This window comes from Lutra lutra, chromosome 16 (genome assembly GCF_902655055.1).
Source record: "Lutra lutra chromosome 16, mLutLut1.2, whole genome shotgun sequence".
Taxonomy (NCBI): Eukaryota; Metazoa; Chordata; class Mammalia; order Carnivora; family Mustelidae; genus Lutra; species Lutra lutra.
The window spans coordinates 23,921,334-23,942,535 of NC_062293.1; the positions used below are offsets into that span (position 1 = coordinate 23,921,334).

General features: G+C 50.5%; 1 protein-coding gene and 1 long non-coding RNA gene across 5 annotated transcripts; one reads left to right on the plus strand and one right to left on the minus strand.

Annotated features, from left to right (window-relative positions):
* Positions 1-1,663: 1,663 nt before the first annotated feature.
* SNX11 (sorting nexin 11) lies at positions 1,664-11,797 on the plus strand. 4 transcript variants are annotated; one of them, XM_047707906.1, is made up of 8 exons: positions 1,672-1,823; positions 4,298-4,357; positions 5,320-5,374; positions 5,807-5,893; positions 6,189-6,289; positions 9,029-9,124; positions 9,331-9,543; positions 10,256-11,797. In XM_047707906.1, the coding sequence occupies exons 3-8, from the start codon at positions 5,333-5,335 to the stop codon at positions 10,527-10,529; spliced, it is 813 nt and encodes a 270-aa protein (XP_047563862.1). In that variant the 5' UTR covers positions 1,672-1,823; positions 4,298-4,357; positions 5,320-5,332; the 3' UTR covers positions 10,530-11,797. The 4 variants fall into 4 exon arrangements, with proteins under 4 accessions (XP_047563865.1, XP_047563864.1, XP_047563863.1 ...); XM_047707908.1 differs by lacking the exon at positions 5,807-5,893 and having other exon boundaries at positions 1,665-1,823; XM_047707907.1 differs by lacking the exon at positions 4,298-4,357 and having other exon boundaries at positions 1,669-1,823.
* Positions 9,524-21,155, minus strand: LOC125087509 (uncharacterized). The gene is made up of 3 exons (XR_007123448.1): positions 20,616-21,155; positions 20,423-20,529; positions 9,524-9,759 (listed from the first exon to the last, which is right to left on the minus strand). It is a non-coding gene; the product is annotated as an uncharacterized LOC125087509 (long non-coding RNA).
* Positions 21,156-21,202: the final 47 nt, after the last annotated feature.

Here is a 21,202-nt window from a genome sequence, read left to right on the forward strand (position 1 = left end):
AAATGGGGGGTAGAGGCAGAGGAAGAAGAAGACTCCCCCACTGATCAGGGAGCCCATTCAGGGACCAATCCGAGGGCCCTGAGATCATGATCTGAGCCAAAGTCAGACACTTAAATGACTGAGCCACCCAGGCGCCCAGGCCACTAATCTTTAAGAAACTGGGGTGCCTGGGTGGCTCAGTCCTTAAGCATCTGAGTCTTGATTTCTGGTTGTGAGATGGAGCCCCTCTTTGGGCTTCTGCTGGGTGTGGAGCCTGCTTGGGATTCCCTCTTTGCCTCTCTTAATTAAAAAAAAAAAAAAGATATTACCATTTGTTGAGCCTTGCTAGTATAAAGTATTCACAATTATTGGATAAAAATACCCCTTCTCTTTTCTAACTATGTATCTGTGTGAAACCGGATTTTCTTCATTTCGTAGACCAAAATAACAGCAAACCAGAGAGAATAGGGAGGCAAATATAAGAATCCAGCTGTCTTCTATTAAGCCAGACATTAAAGAGATTTGCAAAATTGTAGTGCAGTGACACTCTACTAATTTTTGGGGGGAAGGTGTAGTTATATTTCATAAAATATGTTAAAATGTATTGGTTTTTTATTAATTTAGGTGAATTAATACATGCTTTTTAATTTCTCAATTTTAATTTCTAATTTGGTGACTATCCCACATAAACACTTTTTATTTGAGAGCGTGCGCGCTTACACACACACGAGCTGGGGGAGAGGTAAAGGGAGAAGGAGAAAGCAAATACCCCCTGAGCAGGGAGAACTCAACTTGGGGTTAGATCCCAGGGCCTGAGATCATGACCTGAGCCAAAGGTAGACACTTAACGGACTGAGTCACCCAGGTGCCCCTAAACAAACATTCTTTTTTTTTTTTTTAAAGATTTTATTTATTTATTTGACAGAGAGAGATCACAAGTAGACAGAGAGGCAGGCAGAGAGAGAGAGAGAGAGAGAGAGAGAGGGAAGCAGGCTCCCCGCCGAGCAGAGAGCCCGATGCGGGACTCGATCCCAGGACCCTGAGATCATGACCTGAGCCGAAGGCAGCGGCTTAACCCACTGAACCACCCAGGCGCCCCCCCAAAATTATCTTTTAACAGGTTGTTCAAAGACGTTTCGATAACATAAAAATCATCATATTCAACGTATTTTCTTTTCCCTAACTAGCTGCACGATCCTTCTTTGGACTTGCTTCCTCAGGTGAACGGGGTGCTGGCTGGGCCATCTCAGTTCGGTTTTCGCTGTGACAATCTGTGGTTTTACGAACGTGAGTTGGGACGCCTTCGATAACTCCGCGGGGGAACTGCAACCCACGGGGTTCAAATGGGGAAGCTCTCGGGACTCTGCGAAGCTCCAGGAACGTGGGCGTCTTCTTCCCCTACCCTCCAGCGCTCCGGACCGTCCTGGATCAGACAAATACAGCACAGCCAGCCTCCTGACACTTCTTGACCGCGGGGACCCTCCTCTGGACCTTTAATAACACTCCCTGGGCCTGGCTGGCTCTGACAACGATGGGCAGGCCAAGGCTCCGGATTGGCCGCCAGAGCCCATTCTTCGCTCCTCTCCCGCGTCCCAAGTGAGGGGATCCGGACTCCGGCCAGGGTCTGGGCGGGGCCGAGCGCAGCGCCTCCAGAGCAGGGATAGCCGCTGAGAGCTCAGGCCTGCAGGGGCGGGGCGTCCTGGACACCCGGGATTGGCGTGGCCGGGAGCCTTCTCCCGTCGTGCACCGGGGTCCCGGCCACTCACCCGGAAGGAGAAGCCGAGACTCTGGCTATATGGTGTGGCGCGGGTGGTGTCGCTCTGGGGAGTGTGTGCTGCTCTCAGGTGAGGGGTCGTGGGCGGAGCCGCGGGGAGTGGGTGCTGCTCTCCAGTAGGGCTTGAGGTCAGTAGTGGCGTTTGGGGCTGGAGATCTCGCTTGACATCTTAGGGACGAGGCTGTCTCACCTCCCGGGACGAAGGCGGGTGCTTGCTCTGGATCAAAGGAAGGAAACCCGGCTTTTTCATCTGTTTTTAAAGTATAAAGTATCTTTCCTTTCCACTGCCTAAGCTTAATAGTCAAAGGAGAAGGAGTGTCGTGGGGCCCTTTTCCCCCTCGTGCGTGAAGAATGGAGGTGGAGTGGCCGGTGTTCGGCGACATGTACCGAAACAGCTCGGGCTAGGTCCAATGACAAGTATTTTATGGGACAGAGGCGGGCTCTGGCGCTAGACTGTAGTCGCCTTTGTGACTTACCTCCCAAGTGTAAGGAGTGGCAAGTTACAGACGGACGGAACGATGGAACGGAGCTGCTTGGTTGGGAACATACAGAACTTGGTCAGAAAAGGAAGCATCCTGTGCCACCTGTGCGTGTTTAGGAAGGAGAGCTTTTTGAGTTGCCATGAGGCTCCAATGGCTCAAGAATGAGTAAAGAGGAATAGGAGTCTTGGTGGCTCAATTCACTTTTATCACCCTATTTTTTAGCCTTTTTAAGTAGTTTAAATGAAAGTGAAAATGGTGGTGCGAAAGCTATCTTTCGCTATCTTGAATTGTTAGGACATAGGAGAACTTTACAAGGAATCGACATTGTAAAAAGCAAACAGTTGGGCTCTTACCAGAGAGGTTGGTGGTGGTACAGGTGGAGAAAGTAAAGGAAACTTCAGATGTGATTGGAAGGACCCAGGAGTTGCAGTTAGTGCAGAGTGAGATGCATACGTGGCTGAGAGGATTGCTGACTTACCCTTATTTGAATGAGGGGGATCCATCTCCCAGATCAGGAGCTAACCTAAGGAACTTCCTTCTTCCCTTCCATGGGCGGAACTGAGCTTCATTTCCTCCTGGGGAGTGGCATTTATGTGGAGGAAGCTGATGGAGAATGGTAATTGCTAGAAATTATGACTTGGGAGTCTAGGTTTTTTAATTTGTCCCAGTGTCCAGTGTTTTTAAGGGAAAGTTACAATAGAAACTTTGTTAATGCCCTTTAAACTTACATTTAAGAATACATCTTGGGGGGCGCCTGGGTGGCTCAGTGGGTTAAGCCGCTGCCTTCGGCTCAGGTCATGATCCCAGGTCCTGGGTTCGAGCCCCACATCGGGCTTTCTGCTCAGCAGGGAGCCTGCTTCCTCCTCTCTCTCTGCCTGCCTCTCTGCTTACTTGTGATTTCTCTCTGTCAAATAAATAAATAAAATCTTAAAAAAAAAAAAAGAATACATCTTGGGGGCAGTGCTAAGTTTTTTTTTTTTTTTTAAGATTTTATTTATTTGACAGAGAGAGATCACAAGTAGGCAGAGAGACGGGGAAGCAGGCTCCCTGCTGAGCAGAGAGCCTGACTCAGGGCTTGATCCCAGGACTCTGGGATCATGACCTGAGCTGAAGGTAGAGGCTTTAACCCACTGAGCCACCCAGGCGCCCCAAGATTATTTTTTTTAAGCCAGTGTATTAAAGCCAGTTTATAGCTATTTGTTTCTCAGTGGTTTTAGCCCTAAAGGAAAGGAGAGAAACTTGCGCTTGGAGGTGGTTCAGAGCCCTAGACACTCTTCTTGAACCTGAGAATGACGGCCACTTAGTCACTAAATTATGGTCCTAAATTTGGCAAACCTTTCAAGGCATAGATGTGTGAGCCCCACTGAGTGTATGGATGTCTGTGATTTCCTTGTCATCTTTCCCATCGTTACTTTTAGGAAAAGATACGTCAGAATATCTAACTCTCTGCTCCCGTGCTGTCAGTTTACCAAAGACTGAAAAGAGAAGAGAAAAAATAATTTTTTTTAATCTGAGGAGGTTAATCGTTCACAAGTTGGCCTGTTCTTTTTGGTCACAGCCATTTGATGGCTTACATCGGGCATGTTACACATTGGTTGCTAAGGAATTGGAATTTTCTTTCAATTCAGGACCCCTTTGTGACGGTGCCTGCAGCAGATGAAAAATCAGATTGTCAGCAAAAGTACAAAGATGGTATCACAGTCACAAAACCTCTAGTTTGCTCAACAGTGTAGCCCAGTCCCGTCATCTACCAGGAGGTTTTGTCTCTGTGCAGGGCAGTGGCTGTGTGTGGAGGGATCTTCTGGTATACTGGAAGGAATTGGGAAAGCTCTTTGCTCTGCTAATTTCGTGGTGTAAATGAGTTCCCCTTCTCCTGAAACATTAGCCTTGTGTTAGCAAAACATAAAATAGAAGGGAACTCATTACACACTGTTCTAATGGTAAGGCAGAACTAATAAGAGAATGTGTTTAAAATTAATTGTAGGACTGTAAAAATGAGTGGGTGTGTGAATGGGCATGGGGGGAGGAGAGGGAGAGCTTCGAGATGATCTTGTTTTCCCAGGAGCCAGCCTGGATCATTTGTTGGCAGTACATATTGGCTGAAGTCAGTTTTCATTTCAAGGTAAATTGGAAAGGGAAATTAAACCTTATTGTTCCGCTCTTAAGAGAGGAGAAGGGGGTGGAGGCGGCCGCCAGGGTGGATGCTGTTGGAGTGGTTCTAGGAGTAACAAGATTAGTGCTGTATTTTAACAGAAGGTGACATCATGGGCCCCTTTGGACTGGAGTAACCCTGCGCTGGAGGCTTCATGGTCCCCTTGTCGGAGTGGGCGATGTCGCTGCACATGTAAATGGTCACATTGGGGGAAATCAGGGGCTTAGGCTTTAATGAATCTTTACAAAGGAGTGGAAAACATCCCGAGCCGACCCGTGCAGCTGTGGGGTGCTTGGGCAGAGGTGCAAACCGGATAGCATGTCGAGAGAGGAAATGATTGGAATTGGCTTGGGTTTGGGAGGACAGATTAGATAAGGGAAGGTCGCAACCGGGCAACCCATTCAGGTGCTCCAGGAGCTCTCCAGCTCTACCATTTACCTCTGGGTAGGACTGTTTAGCAAGACAGAGACTTCAGGGCGTGGGTATTTGTGGGGCTTGGTTGTCTCTAAATCTCCAGAAGGGGGCGCTGTGAGGTACACTTGCAGAGGCGTATTGTAGGCCCCCAAAACAGCAGCTTTCACCTGCAGCCCTCAGGCAGAAAGGTTTCACAACCCAATTTGCCTGTTCCCCTTGCCTGAGGTGAGCGCTGCACAGACCCAAACATGCTTTAGCTAGAGGTGGCCTGGTTGAGGGTCCCGGCTGTGGTCTGGGAGGGCAGGCAATTCCCCCGGGGCTTTTAGCTTAGCACTGGGCAAAGGCAAGGGGATTTTTTTTTGCTTCCTCTTAAGTTTTACACAAAAACCCCAAAAAAGGTGCCTGGGTTTTCCCCGGGGGAGGTGGGGGCGGGTCAATGAAAATTTTCTTGATAAAGAGTGATAAGAATGGAAGCATGCTAACCATGATTTGTTCCCCTGTCCTCTCTCCCCCATCAGATGTTTTCTTCCAATGGGCTTTGGGTGTAGGATGTTGGAAAACCAAGAGCTGGAGGTAAGCATGTGGTCTCCAGGAAACAGGTGGGTAAAGTTTGATTGGATTTGGGGAAAGACACCATTCATTGCTCCATGGTACTCTAACGACAGTAATACCTTGGGGGTTCTGATGAGCTCAAAATGAAGGCAGGAGGTGGAAATCCGCAGAAAAGCCATTCCTGGGAAATAAGGTTCTGTTTTGACTAACGTTTCCATTCGTTGGAATACAGCTGAATGTGAGGTTCACTAGGGCGAGGATTTTTGTCTCTTGTTCGTGTTCTTCCCCCAGTGCTTCAGAACAGTGTCTGACATAGTGGGTGGTCAGTAAATACTTGTTGAGTTGAATGAATACATGAATGACGGTTGGTGCTGATTGGGAAAATCCGGCAGCCTATGTTGTCCAAGCTGGCTCACTGTGTGGGTGAGCTGAAGGAGCCTTTCTTACCTCTAGGAGGTGATCACTGTGCGTGTTCAGGACCCCCGCGTGCAGAATGAGGGCTCCTGGAATTCTTATGTGGATTATAAGATCTTTCTCCACGTAAGTGCTTCGGACTTCTGTATCGGGGTCAACCCCTTCTGGGGCTGAGGGCTGGTGCTGAGGCAGAACCCGTTGGTAGATGTTTTGACTGTCCTGAGCCTGAAGAAAAGGAGGGAGGAGAGGAATGAGCTTGGGGTCTGCCGGACACCTGCTCTCAGGCTGCCTGCTGGCCCGTAGTCCCTGCTCAGGATGGGACCTGGTGGGTTGGGTCCTCTGTGAATGTGACGATGAGGAGTAAATCTGGTCTTTTTCTACTTGGGTTTTTTTTTTCTTTTTCATGTACTTCCTCCTGTAGACCAACAGCAAGGCCTTCACTGCCAAAACGTCCTGTGTGCGTCGCCGCTACCGTGAGTTCGTGTGGCTGAGAAAGCAGCTCCAGAGAAATGCTGGTTTGGTGTGAGTTTGCTTTTGTTTCTTTCTTGGGTCTGAGACTGGCTTTTTGGAGGCATACACAAGAACTAGAGTTTACAATAAAGAAAACTTGGCAACATGTTAGGCACTTAGGAAATTGAGAAATGGGTTCTAAAATTATGTTTTTGAGTCAGTGGAAAAAGTAAAGACAGGGGCGCCTGGGTGGCTCAGTGGGTTAAAGCCTCTGCCTTCAGCTCAGATCATAATCCCAGGCTCCTGGGATTGAGCCCCACATCAGGATCTCTGCTCCGAGGGGAGCCTGCTTCCTCCTCTCTCTCTGCCTGCCTCTCTGCCTACTTGTGATCTCTGTCTGTCAGATAAATAAAATCTTTAAAAAAAAAGAAAAAAAGACAGAGTTCTAGTATTTTGACTGAACAAAGTCATAGAAATATAAAAAATACTTTTCCTTTTTTATATGCATTTTCATCTAGGGCTACACAAATGTACTGTTAGCATTTTATATATGCGTGTCACTCGTGATCAGAAACTCATTAGCACTTGGATTTATGTGACCGGTGGTGTTCCTGTCCATTTGACATGTAATACAAAATGTTAATTTTTTTTTCTTTTTTGTGCAGACACCTTTTCCCAGAGACATAACAGACTGAAAGTCTTACGAAAAGCAGTAATGTTCACTCCTCACTTAAACCACCCCAAATAAGTCCTAAACTGGAGACAGTGGAGAACAGTGATTCCATTGCAGGACAGTCACTGAATGCCCTGGGGATGGGGTCTGTGGGTGACCTAGCTGGTTAGTTAACATGTGGGACTGATGAGGCCACTGTCATGGGTCAGGCCCTCGCAGCCAGTTGGAACTTCTGACAGATTCTGCATTCTCTTTTTTTGTTTGTTTTGCTTTGCTTTTTTAGAGAGAGTGTGAACTGGGGGAGAGGGGCAAAGGAGGAGAGAGAGAAAGAGAGAATCCCAGGCTGACCCTATGCCCAACACAGAGCCGGATGTGGGGCTTGATCTCACAACCCTGAGACCATGACCCCCGATGAAATCAAGAGCGAGATACCTAACAGACTGAGCCACCTGGGCACCCCTGGCCTGTTGTTTTTTTTAAAATATGCTCATAATAGAAGCTAGGGAGATTGAAAGAGTTTGTGGATGCCTTGCTGCAACTCAGCTACTTTTAGAAAATTCAGAGCATGTGAGGGGCACCTGGGTGGCTCAGTGGGTTAAGCATCTGACTTTTGATTTCCTCTCAGGTCCTGATCTCAGGGTCGTGAGATCGAGCCCTGCGTTGGCTCAGTGCAGAGTGTGCTTGAGATGCTCTCTCCCTCTCCCTCTGTCCCTCCCCCTGCTCTTTTGAATTTTTTTAATTTTCTATTTTTATTTATTTATTTTTTTGCCCTGCTTTTAAAAAATATATAAATAAAATTTTTTCAAAAGGTTTTATTTATTTATTTGACAGAGAGATCATAAGTAGGCAGAGAGGCAGGCAGAGAGAGAGGGGGAAGCAGACTCCCCGCTGAGCAGAGAGCCTGATTCAGGGCTCGATCCCAGAACCCTCAGATCACGACCTGAGCTGAAGGCAGAGGCTTAACCCATTGAGCCACCCAGGTGCCCCAAATAAAATCTTTTTTTTTAAAGACTTTATTTATTTATTTGTCAGAGAGAGAGAGAGAGAGAGAGAGCACAGGCAGACAGAGTGGCAGGCAGAGGCAGAGGGAGAAGCAGGCTCCCCATAGAACAAGGAGCCCGATGTGGGACTCGATCCCAGGACGCTGGGATCATGACCTGAGCCGAAGGCAGCGGCTTAACCAACTGAGCCACCCAGGCGTCCCAAATAAAATCTTTTAAAAAAAAATTCTAAGTATGTGGCCCTCTTGGATTGGAGGAGGTCTTGATTTACACACAAGGACCCCATGTGCTCCATGCTGCCATGTACAAGTTTCTCCATTTTCAAAATAAGAGCTGATGGGGCTCCTGGGTGGCTCATTCGGTCAAGTGTCTGCCTTCAGCTGAGGTCATGATCTAAGGGTCCTGGGATCTAACCCCATATCAGGCTCCCTGCTCATCGGGGTTTCTGCTTCTCCCTCTCCACTGCCCAGCCTGGCTCCCCCATCCCCCCACTCAACCCTCTCTCACTCACTCTCTCTCTCAAATAAATAAATTTAAAAATAAGAGCTCAGGGCGCCTGGGTGGCTCAGTGGGTTAAGCCTCTGCCTTCAGCTTGGGTAGTGATCTCAGGGTCCCAGGATGGAGCCCCGCATTGGGCTCTCTGCTCAGTAGGGAGCCTGCTTCCCCCTCTCTCTCTGCCTGCCTCTCTGCCTACTTGTGATCTCTGTCTGTCAAATAGATAAATAAAATCTTAAAAAAAAAAAAAAGAGCTGATGGTGGGAGTGGGTTTTGTAAACAATGTAGTTTAGCAGCAGTAGCATTTTGAAGTCACAGACGTGGTTCAGATACCAGCTCTGCTAGTTACTAGTTGTGTGACATTGGGAAATTTACTTAACTTCTCTGATTCTACCTCCTTACTCCTGAAATGGGGACATCAATAGGTTTTTCATAGGCTTTTTGGGAGGAGTAAATGAAATAAGGTTTGTAAAACATTTAGCACGGTGCCTAACACATGGCACGCAGTCAGTATTAGCCCTGCCCCCCCGCCCCCCACTTTTTAAAAACCTGTTTTGATTTGTGCCTCTTCCTTGCTCAGTGGGCAGAAGGCTGTCTTTAAATGTTACATTTATCTTGGGTGTTACATTATGTGATCCACAGGCCTGTACCTGAACTTCCTGGGAAGTCAACCTTCTTTGGCAGCTCTGATGAGTTCATCGAGAAGCGGCGACAAGGTCTGCAGCACTTTCTGGAAAAGTGAGTAGACGGAGTGGGCTCCTGAGTGCAGGAGGGGAGAGGGGAAGGTATTGGGCAGGATGGCCCCTTCAAATAGATAGGCCTTTCCCGCACCCCCATCCATGCCTTCAGTGCTCGCTCAAGCCGGAAGCCCTTCAGGGGGAGGGGAGCTGAGGACAGCAGCTGCTCAGCGTGAGTCTGTGCCGTACCTCCTGTGTTTGCCCCAGGGTCCTGCAGAGTGTGGTCCTTCTCTCAGACAGCCAGTTACACCTCTTCCTACAAAGCCAGCTCTCGGTGCCCGAGATAGAAGCCTGCGTCCAGGGCCGAAGCCCCATGACCGTGTCTGACGCCATTCTCCACTACGCTATGTCCAACTGTGGCTGGGTCCAGGAAGAGAGGCAGGGCTCCTCTCACCTGGCCAAAGGAGACCAGCCAAAGAGGTAATGAGAGCTCTCTTTTTTTTTGAGGCACTGGGAGCTAGGATTACTGTTACCTGGGCCAGTGAGGTGTCCGCTTGATAGAGGAAGTACTGTCACAGCGTTTCAGGCTCTCAGAAGAGGCCTCGTCCTCCCTGCGTGTGGTTCTCTCCTCTCACATGGCGGGGCCTGAGCGTCTGGATTAGCCCATCCCTGGGTAGCGGGCTCTACTGTTGAACCCTGGGGGGAAGAAGAGAGGTCTCGCGTTATTCTTTATTCCTCTCCCCTCCCTATTTCAAAGTAATAGCTTTATTGAGATGTTATTTATACACCATAAAATTCACCCTTGGAATGTATCATTCAGTAGTTCTTAACTTAGCACCCCAATTTTTATCACCCCAAAAGAAACCTGGTACCTGTCAGCAGTGACACGCTGTTTTCCCCACCTCCTAACCCCAGTGACCACTAATCCACTTTCTGTGTCTGCGGATTTGCCTGTTCTGGACACTTCACACAAGCGGAGTCCTGTGTGTGGTGGTTCCTGACGAGCTTCTTTTCCTCAGCGTGTTTTCAGGGTCCACCCATACTGTCGTGCCTATCAGCACTTCCTTCCTTTTTACGGCCAAATAATACTCCATCTGCGTGGTTGTACCACCTTGGCTGTTTGTTCACGAGGCTTATCCACTGATTTTTGTGTATCTGTTCACGCCCTCGTTCCTTTCCCATTCTTTTCCAGTTGCTGCTTTCTTCCAAGATCCGGCAGGAGGAGCTCTCCCTCACCAGCTCCCAGGGAGGAAAAGGACCATTTCGAGGTGTGGGCTCCCGTTGTTGACTCTGAAGCTCCTTCCTTGGAAAGCCCCCCTCTCCTTCCCTCCCCCTCGCCATCATGCTGTGATTTTGCAAGACCTGTCGAGGACGCCTCTGCTCCTCAGCCTGTGAGGAGGGCCGTGGGAGGGGACTGTGCCCTGCCTTTGGACCCTGGGCAGTTAGAAACGGTTTTAGAAAAATGAGCTCTGGTCCGAGTGCTGGGTTCTGCCCCGAGGCGGCATAGAAGATGCCGGCAAGGAGGCTTGCTGGGGTGGGAAAGGGGCACAGGGTAGGTGTTGGGGAGTCTGGGCCACTTACTGTCTTATGGTCACCTCTGCTCAGGTTGGTGGCATAGAGGTCGGTCACCACAACTCCTCAGGCTTCCTCCGTGGGATTAAAAGCTGGGTGGTTTTAAGTTAGGCATAAGGCCCACGATGGGCTGTTGGTTTTGCACAGAAATACGTGGTGTGTTTACTCTCCTGGGAGCTGAATTGCTTTAGATGTTTGTTAACGGGCGCGGGAGCATTGCCTCAGGTTTACTGGTTTGGGGGGACCCGCAAGTGACCGCTTTTAAGCTGTCCTGTTGAATACTGACCCGATGGAAATGGTTGTGTAATTGTATTCCCACTGGGGGGCTTCTTGCTGCCGCCCTTAGAGCACTTTGTTTCCGGGAGGCTGGCCACTTGCCTCCCTCCTTTCGTGGCCAGGGTGGTGAGTGTTTGTCCTCCCACCTCCTTGCTTCTCCTTCTTGAACACCACTGAACCCACCGGTGCTGTGACTCCCATGGCTGGGGGTTCCCGCCTCTCCCCAGCCCTCAGCCTGGCTGTGAGGGGCCCTAGACCCATGACCTCACTCACGGCTGGCCCTGGAAGAGACCCCTGGAAGCCAGAGGAAAGGCAACAGTTTCAGGAGCTTTGTTTTAGAAAAGGCTGTCTCGGGCTGTCACCTTCTCCTCTGGCTGTAAAGCCCAGATGTGACAATCTTTTCTGCAGGGCTGGCATGGGCTCCTTTCTTTTTTGAATCCTTCTCTTCTCCCTTAGTAACAGCCCCCTGCCCCCAGGGCTTCAGCTCCCACAGTGTCCCCCTGCTGTGTGGCAGGGAGGCCTTCTGTTCAGTCCAATGGGGCGCAAGGGCTTTGTTTGTGCCTGGAGAGAGGGCTCTGGGGATGGAGATGAGGAACGACGCGCCTTCAGACAATGAGGCATTCTGCCCTCCCGCTGCCATAATTCCTCTCCACGCAGAGCCAGAGCGGGTAGGAGAGGAGCGCCGGCGGCGCCCTGCCTGCTCAGCGCTCCCCTCTCGCGACCCCCCTGCTCCGGCCGCGCGCGCCCCCGCCCCCCGCCTGCCCGCGTCCCCCAGCCGTGGGCTCTTCCCCTCCCGGCCTCTGCTGGGGTGAGGGGGCTGCCAGGGTGTTGCGATCGGAGTCGAGGGGCTTTGGCCTGAAATAAAATCCAAGTATTTAAGACTGTTGCCATTTGTGTCTAACAAGCTGTAGCGGAGGAGGAGGGAGCGAGGGCTGGCAGGAGTTACTTTCATAAATCATGAGTTTATCAGCGTGGAAAGAATGGCCCGGGCGCTGCGGCTCTCCCGCGTGGGGCGAGCGGCCCGGTCCGGCCCCGGAGGAGGGGCCGCCTTCCGCGGCGCGGGGATCCGGCTTTTCCTCCCCGTCGCGGGCACGAGCCTCGTTAGGTATAATTTACCTGCTGCAGCCCGGGTGAGGTGCCAGGTGCTGGGAGAGAAATAAAGTTTGTCAACAGGCAGATGCGGAGCCCCGGCGGGGGCTCCTCCCACTTTCCTGCCCGCCTCCCCTGGGCCCCTCCTTTAGATGATGCAGCCGAGCAAGGCGAGGAGAGAAAACCTACAGAGGCAAATCCAAAATGTCAAAAGAAGTTCATTTAAAAGGGAGGGGAAAAAAAAAACCCTCCATCCACAACCCTCACAAAAACCCGACAGATGCTAAGCTAATGGTATCCGCTCTGCCTATTGGTGGGGATGACTCATGAATATTAATGAGTCCAATGCTCCAAATGGTGCAGCTGTGAACCCAGCTGTGCCTGAAGCTCTCTGATCTCAGAAACTTCCAGACAGGAGCGGGAGGTGGTCTGTGTCAATTCCCTACTCAGCCAAAAAACAGCAAGCCGGGTTGGCCTTCTTCTGTTCTCTCCTTTTCTTCCTGGAGTTGGTGCTCAGCAGCTCGTTCTGCCAGCAGGGTAGGCTGCTGGGACAGCAGGAGCCATTCAAAGACACGGATGCGATTTTTCTGACTCCCGGCTTTTTTAATGATCCATTACCAGCAGTGCATACAACAGCAGCTCAGTTAATCTAAGGCCAGGCGCCGTCTCCTCACTGTCCTGTGCTCAGCTGAGAGTGTGCGCGGTGGGAGGAGATGTCCTGAGAAGGGAAGAGTTTTCCTGACACGGGCCTGGAGTTACCAGGGAAGAGGGCAAAGCTGAATTTTCCTCCCCATCCAGGCAGTGCCATTTGCCTCTCGCGTTTTGCTGTGTCCCTGTGTGCTCGAAGGGCTGGCCGCCATGGCCACTGACTTCTGTAGGGAAGATGGGGAGCTCCTGGGGACAGGGGCTGGCTGAGCTGCACTTGGCTTTTGTAGCACAGAAGTATTTTTGTGTTAGGGTTTAGGTTCCAGGTGGATTCTGTGTCTGATTTAGTCACCACCGGACCGCCGCTTCTGTGGCCCAAGTCTGGTCGTCTCTTGTTACCCAAGAGAAGTGGTCCCATGCTCAGGGGTCTCACGTTGTTTGGTGGAAGCGGGGGTGTGTGTGTGTGGGGGGGTCTTGTTTAAAGATAAGTCTCCTCTGTTTGCTTCACTTGACCTCAGTGGCCAGTGAAGAGGCCAAGTCAAGTGGTAGACTCCTTTTCTAGCTGAGGAAACGAAGCGGAGCTGAGGGTAGTTTTTAAAAACCAAGTTTTTATTCATTTAAAATGGATGTTCTTGTTTATTTCTCAAGTAAACTCTACCCCTGACGTGGAACTCGAGCTCACAACCCCAAGATCAGGAGTCAGGTGCTCTGTGGCCTGAGCCTGCCAGGCGCCGCTACGAAGCACGTTTTTAGATGCTGGGAGAGCACATTCATGGAAGTCACTTCCCCACTCTGTTAGATGAGGTTTTTGCTTGCTTCCTCCCCAGACTTTTTTATTTTTATTTTTTATTTTTATTTTTTTTAAAGATTTTATTTATTTATTTGACAGAGAGAGATCACAAGTAGGCAGAGAGGCAGGCAGAGAGAGAGGAAGGGAAGCAAAGCAGGCTCCCTGCTGAGCAGAGAGCCCGATGCGGGACTCGATCCCAGGACCCCGAGATCATGACCTGAGCCGAAGGCAGCGGCTTAACCCACTGAGCCACCCAGGCGCCCGATTTATTTTTATTTTTTTTAAGATTTTATTTATTTATTTGACAGAGAGATCACAAGTAGACAGAGAGGCAGGCAGAGAGGCAGGCAGAGAAGTGGGGGAAGCAGGCTCCCCACTGAGCAGAGAGCCCGATGCGGGGCTTGATCCTAGGACCCTGAGATCATGACCTGAGCTGAAGGCAGAGGCTTCAACCCACGGAGCCACCCAGGCGCCCTTCCTCCCCAGATTTTTTTTTTTTAAAAACCAGAATAAACCCACTACTGAAGTCCACTCGAGTAGCTGTTCAGAGTAGTTCTCAGAAATCTGAGCTCCTCGGCAGTCCTGTGTTCTGACGGTTCCCGCCTTAGTACCACATCTGAGACCCCGCTCTGGCCGCTGGGTCTAGGAGGCCATCATGACTCTTTGACAACCTGATTGGACTTGAAGTTCATGAATTTGTTCCCACGCCTCAGCTCTCGCTGGCTATTCCCACCTGAGGCGTGGGGAGGACAGCGTGCCAGGAGGATGAGGAGTGGGGTTGAGGGTAGAGATGGAAACAGCAGCGCCTGGCCTGCCTCACGGGGGCCACAGGAACATTCGCTCAGAGACTGGAGCAGCAGCTGCAGGTTGATGTGGGAGCAGCCCACGGAGACGCAGCCAAAGCCAAGCCTATCCGGGCGTGGAGTGGGATGGTGACTTCCTCAGTCACGCCTGGGCACAGATCCTAAGCCAAGCTTCCCAGCAGCCCTCTGCCTGCAGGGACTCAGCTCTGTAGAGGGCATCACCTGGCTCAAAGCAAACTTTCTTTGAATTGTGGAGAAGCATCCCCCTTCCCATCCTCCTTACCACTTACCAATCTTTTTAAAGATTTTATTTATTTATTTGACAGACAGAGATTACAAGTAGGCAGAGAGGCAGGCAGAGAGAGAGGAGGAAGCAGGCTCCCTGCTGAGCAAAGAACCCGATGTGGGACTCGATCCCAGGACTCTGAGATCATGACCTGAGCCGAAGGCAGAGGCTTTAACCCGCTGAGCCACCCAGGCGCCCCTGTCTGAAAGTCTTTAAGGGTTTTTTTTAATCCCCCCCATGGAAGGCAGGAACATGAGATGCTCCTGCAATCTTTGGATTATGGGAAGCCCCCAGCCAAAATTCCGTATCTGCGGCTGTATGTCCCTCCTTCCAACCTTCAGCCAAGCACCTCTTCCTTCATACCATCCATTCTGAAGGGGCCAGCTAGTTTAGATCTTTCCATAAGTGCCCCAGCCCTGCGTATGTGCTTCCCCGGGTGGCTACGTTGGTGTGGGAAGCCAGGCCTACCAGCAGCTTGACCCAGGTCCCTTGAGCAGAAGGCCCAGAATAGTGAGAGCCCGAGGCGGTTTGTTGGAGGCAATGCAACCTGCCTGCTATAATCTACGAGACTTAGATATATTCTACCAATTAGGGCACATCTGTTCTAAGCGCTAGAAGGCGGGCGCTGTCTCTTTAAGAGCCAGCCCACTCCTCTCCTTGAGTGATGAGGGCTGGGAGCACAAGGGAGTCAGATGCTGATTAAACAGTCCTACTGCCCAGCTCTGTTAGAAAATTACTGTAATTATGATCTAGTCCCAGCAGAGGGATGAGTTCCAATCCTGCTAATAACCCTTCCAGGTGCCTCGGATTAGGGGCCCATGGGAGGCAGCATCGTCAGGACTCTGGCTGGCACCAGGGCCACCAATGGCCTTGCTGTCTGGCCGGTGCAGGCAAAACCAACAAAGGCGATGGACCCCTCGTCCTCTCTTGGCCTCCCGAGAAGGCAGTGGGTTTTGGCTGGGTTTTACTTCTTTGGTTCTTGACAAAGCTCCTAGGAGTTACTTTGTATAAGAAAATTTCCCCTTCAAAACTAACGTGGAGGAGCAGAAAGGTTAATGGCCGCAGCCACTGGGAGGTGACGTCTGTCCTGAGCCTCCCCACTTCTGTCTGAGGGCTGCAGTCAGCCCTGCACCGGCTGCCCTCTCCATGGGGCGACACCCCTGGTCTCCTGCTCTGAAGCAGAACACGGCATTTCACTAGGTCCTGATAAGAGTTTCAGGGCTCCCCTTTTAGATTTCTGCCACGGAAAAGGGAAACAAGGAGTGCAACCACAGAGCTCTAGATGTGAGGGACTCGGTGGCCTGCAGCTCTCTAACGTGGCAATTCCAGGCTTACTCATTCGAAAATACCAAAAATAGCGTTTTTGTGGTGCAAATCTGCGCCTGTGCAGGTCCTCAAATCTCTGCAGGGGCCTGTGGCGCCTGGGCTGTGGTTTGCAGAGTGTTAAACCCTGAGGAATCCATGGCATTTCTACTCTGGGTCTTCCCAGCCCAGCAGTACGCCTCTCTCCAGTGCTATAATCCAGTGACTAAAAACACAAACTTTTAGAAGGTAGGGCAGTTTCTCCATGCTTGGTCCTAAGCACACAAATGACCCCCAGAGACAGGGGGTGACTTTGTTCCCAGGGGACACTTGGCAATTCCTGGAGACAGCTTTGGTGGTCAGCACAGGGCAGTGGTGGGGTGGGGTGGGTACTACCGGCATCTAGTAGGTAGAGAACAGGGGTGCTGCTGAACATCCCGCGATGTCCCCAACAACATAAAGTTATCTGGCCCCAAATGCCAGGCCCCAGGAGTGCCAGGTTGAGGGAGTTGGCACTAACAGGTGACATAATAAGCTCCAAGTTCTGCCCCCCCCCACTGCCACCCCCTCCCACCTTCCCCTGCACTGCCTTCAAGATGATCTACAGTCTCCAGATGCCAGGCATTTGCCCCGAGGTGGGCTGTGCCAGTGACAGGCCGAGGAGGCCCGAGTCAGCCCCACCGCCCAGCCCCGTGGGAGGTGTCCAGTACGTGTAGGTGGGAGCACGTGCCGCCTGGAGATTTCATGGCAGAGTGATGCCAGGCCGGCTGACCGCTGGTGAAAGGGGAGTGTTTGTAGCCTGTTTTCTGTTCAGTGATCTGATGATGGGGACAAGAGAGGCCCAGCTGCTCACCATCGGGTTAAGAGCGTCTGCGGTAGAACCAGATGCCCTCTTTGAGGACCAGCACTAGAAGCCTCTTGGAACTCACTCCCGTCACAGGTGGCAAGGAAGTGGCATACTGTCGCCCCGTGCTGCAAGCGAGCTTCCCTCCGTGGCCCCCTGCCAGATGGAGGGGTGGCAGGCTGTGATGGGGCCCCACGAGGGAACTGAACACACACACAGCGGCTGACAGCCGGCCAGCCCCAGCAGCCGCTTGATGCCAAAGATACCGGGCCTCTCAGAGCAGCCTGGGCATCAGGGAAAGAAAGCCTCATTGGCAGGGCTTGCCTAGGAGCCAGGCCGGCAGGGGAGGTCTTCATTAGAAGGCACATTGCCCAACGTTGCAACCCGGAGAGCCCGGTAGTCTCTCTACCGCCCGCTCCCCACGTGACTGGACAGCTCATTTTGCCTGATTTCTGGGGTGACCCCCGATCCTGGTTTACATCTGCGGTCTTGGCATCAATTACCAATAACTCTCCCTTTCAGTCTCAAAAGCGTCTCTGGAAAATAAATTATACATTCACCCTACTCATTCTACTTCAGTTTCCTCTAATACCATAGTTTTTTTTTGTTGTTTTTTTTTTTCGTGGGGGGAGGCGTTGCATTTATAAAAGACTTTGTACAGGGGCGCCTGGGTGGCTCAGTGGTTAAGGCCTCTGCCTTCGGCTGGGGTCATGATCTCAGGGTCCTGGGATTGAGTCCCGCATTGGGCTCTCTGCTCAGCGGGGAGCCTGCCTCCTTCTCTCTCTCTCTGCCTGCCTCTCTGCCTACTTGTGATCGGTCTGTCAAATAAAAAAAATAAAAAATAAAAATAAAAGACTTTGTACAAAATGGGCTGCATCTTAAAGTGTATCATTACTTGAATCCTAACGAGTTGCAAAAGAATGCTCATCGGTTCCTACTAATAACAACACAACAACAAAACCCCCAGCAAAACAGGCATGTTTTCTGAACACTTAGTTTTGCATAGGGAAATAGAACAATTTGAATCCTGTGAAGAAAAATTTCTTTTTAGCTGAGAGTTTGAAACTCCCTACCCAATCTCTGGTAAATTCTACATCGAAGGCAATAGCGGGGCAGGAGGGAAGGGGGAGGAGCGAGGGACTAGGTAATCTGCAAACTAGAAAATGAGTCCGAACCACTGGGCTGTGTAGCGGGGATAATCCTCTGTGTAGACGGCTGCTTTTTCTAAAGGCAGCGCCACAGATTTCGCTAGGCTTCAGGAATTAGCAAGTCAATGCCATGTAAGATTTATCCTTCCGAGCCGCTCTGGGGTGGGGGGAGACCTGCGGGGAGGGCTTCCTGGTGGCCAAAGATGAAAGCACCTCTGTCCCTCCCACCTGAGAGTTTCGTTCTTAAGATGAAAAAACAAAAATAAAAAACCCAAACCAAAAACCCACCACAAAAAAATCCTACTTTGGCTTCTTTTCTTGCTTCTCTTCAACTCTATACTTCTCTGACCAGTTTTTAGGGCAGGGGTGAGGTCCCCCCCGCCGCAACCCCCGCCACTGGTGTGGGGGGCTGTTCTCTCGCTCCTTGTATGGACACCACTGCTTTGCTGTGACGCAAGTGCCGGGCATGGAATGCAGAATTTGAAAATGTGTCACTGGAGGTGTCTAACGGCGGCACAACTCGAGTGATTTCGAGACGCAAAGCAGCGGACTGAGAATTTCCAGAGTCCCTCACTGCATTCGCTCTTCCCCAGCAGACTTCCTGTGATTTTTGTCCAAGGCAATCCCTTTCAGGTCCTCAGCTCTGCCATTCTCAAAGACCCCGAGACCCATGAGGTGGTGCACCTGGGCAAATTGAAGGGCTGAAAAGAGAAGGGAATGAGAGCTCGAAATCTAGGCAGTTCCTCACGAGGTCTCTGTCTCCCACGGGAGCGCGGGCATCTCGGTTACACCTTTGGGCATTGCTCTCTCAGATGGAATCAAACTGTCTGGGTCTCAGGAAGGATAAGCAATAGGAACTCCCTTCTCTTTCCCATTTTTATTTGCCAGAGGAAAAGGTGCAGTTGGTTTTGAATTAAGTACGGAGTTCTCAGAGATACAACAGTGGGGAAATTTAGTATCAAGGTGGTTGCAAAGCAATGTCTGTGCTCTTCAGCTATACGGATGACAGAGAAGCCACACTGGGAAAACAGTATTTTTAATGAGATGGAGCTGAAAGGCTGCTTTCAGAGCATTTAGTGTTCTCAGATACCAGCGTGGACAATGCAGGCCCAACCGTGCCCACCCCGGGTCAGATCATCCATTGGACGTCAGCGAGTGCTTGGTAAATTATTATTTATTTATCTGTAAAAGGCAGATACACATTTGCTGCTTTTTTGGTTGATTTTATTTTTTTTTTTTAGTCATCTCTACACCTCATGTGAGGCTTAAACCCACATGTTTCACCTACTGAGCCTGCCAGGCGCCCTTCTACTTTGCTGCTGGGGCTTCCTCTTTTTAAGATTTTATTTGTTTATTTATTTTAGAGAGAGAGCTTGCTCAGGGAGGCAGAGGCGGAGGAGCAGAAGGGAGGGGCCGAGGGATAGGGAGTGGAGGGGGAAGGAATTTCAGGCAGACTCCCCGGCTGGCTGCAGTGCAGAGCTCGTGACCCTGAGATATCGTGACCTGAGCCGAAACCAAGGGTCAGATGCTTAACTGACTGAGCCTCCCAGGTGCCCTATACATTTGGTTCTTATATTTAGGATCTCACCTTTCTTATTCGCCTTCCTTTATGTAAAATCAGGGAAGGAAAAAAGCCTCCCTCTCCTATGTCAGATGCCAGAGCAACCAGTGGTTATTAAGAAGCCACAGACGCTGTGGTTGGTTAACACCGTGGTCGGTTAACGTGGTCTCATGCCCTGGTTATCCAGTTAGTCGCAGGCACTAAGGTGGGGATTTGGTCAGTAGGGTCAAACAGAGAAGTGGTAATCCGATTAGCCAGTTGCTTTCTGAAGCTGTTGGTTAAGATAGTGGCTGCTGACGGAGTGGGGAGCAGTTCTGCTGCTTCACTTCAGAGAGGCTGTAGGAACCCAGCGCCTCCAAAAACTCTCCCATAGAATGTTCTCCTCAGAGGATGATGCCCTTCAGCCTGGAGATAGTCTTATCAACCCATCAGACTTGCTCTTATCTTTTTCTGCCAGTAACAAGGTCAAAGATCGCCCTTGGCGGGGGACCGTGGGATGAGTCCGTTTGTTTATATCTTTGAGGGCCAATCTGGTTTCTCTTCCTGCCGGGTGTTCCAGCTAGCAGGGTCAGAGGTCGGCGTGGTGGCTACCCTACAGCTGATGGGGGTGCTGGAGGCCTCCACAGAATGGCGAGTGGTATGGGTATACACGGGCCTGTAGGTTTAGAAGGGACTATTGCACTAAGGGGTTTTGTTTTAAATGCCGGAAGCCAATGACCATGATACTGAGCGATACCTGAACTGTGCAGATTGGAGAAGTTACCTTGACCTTGCTCCTTTTTCATCCCCCTTTTGACTGGGCCTGGATACCTATTCTTCCTCTTCTGGTGTCCCCTTTTTGCGTGTCTCTCGACTCAGAGCAGTGGGACAATACTGTTCTCCCCTCTCAGACATCAGCCTTTCCAGCCTTGGGTCCCTGGGGGTTCTTTAAGGCAGGGGCTACTCTGGGGCATGGCGGGGGCAGGTGGGGCTGTGGGAAGAGGTTGGGGGTTTCTGTTTGCTTCCTCTGTTAACCATTTTAGAACAATGCCCATTGTGCTTACCTGTAGGTGGGGATTGGTGCAACGGCTCCTAAAAGGAGAGGCAATTGGTTGTTTTTGGTTCGTCTGCTCATCTGCTGCCACCTAGTGGTTCAGTCTCCTTTAACACCCTGTGTAAAGGGAGGGCGCATTACCAATTCTGTGTTGCCTTTTATCTTTTTTTCCCTCACCCACCTTACTTGTCCCTTTTTCTTACCTCCTTATCCATCACATACACAAAAAGCTTCCGTTTTGTTTTGTTTTTTGGTGCTCCTGGGTCAGAAAATCTGGAAATGAATGGCTGGCATAAAATCTTGAGAAGCTTGAATGCACTGAAACATCCTCGTTTGGTCTCTAGTTTTTCTCTTTTGGTGACTTAAATGTGTGTTTTACTGCAGGCCTAGAAGATGGCTGTTATAGAGCTGAGGAAGGCTGCTGCCCATCCCGGGCTGCTCTGAGTAGGCAGTTCCGGAGAGAAAATTTCTATAGCTGCTTGGTGCCCGTTTTTCAAAATTTCTCACATGGCGAGTCTGGCCATAATAATAGCTGACCCTTACTGAGCAGTTACTATGCGCCAGGCATTGTTCCAAGTATGTTACACGTGTTGACTCTTTAATCTTCCTAATGACCCAGTGAAATGGACTACACCCTTTCTAAGGTGAGGAAATTGAGGCATGTGTAAAATGTCAAGTAACTTGCTCCCCTAGTAAATGGGGAACTGGGATTTATTCTCAGGCTGTCTGCTTCCAGAATTTATGTTCTTTTTTTTTTTTTTAAAGATTTTATTTATTTATTTGACAGAGA

Excerpts from the sequence above, each read along its gene's own strand:
- SNX11 (XM_047707907.1), top strand. The coding sequence starts at position 5,333 with ATGGGCTTTGGGTGTAGGATGTTGGAAAACCAAGAGCTGGAG. Across the intron at positions 5,375-5,806 it reads TGGAAAACCAAGAGCTGGAG|GAGGTGATCACTGTGCGTGT; the intron begins GTAAGCATGTGG and ends TCTTACCTCTAG. Across the intron at positions 6,290-9,028 it reads CAGAGAAATGCTGGTTTGGT|GCCTGTACCTGAACTTCCTG; the intron begins GTGAGTTTGCTT and ends TGTGATCCACAG.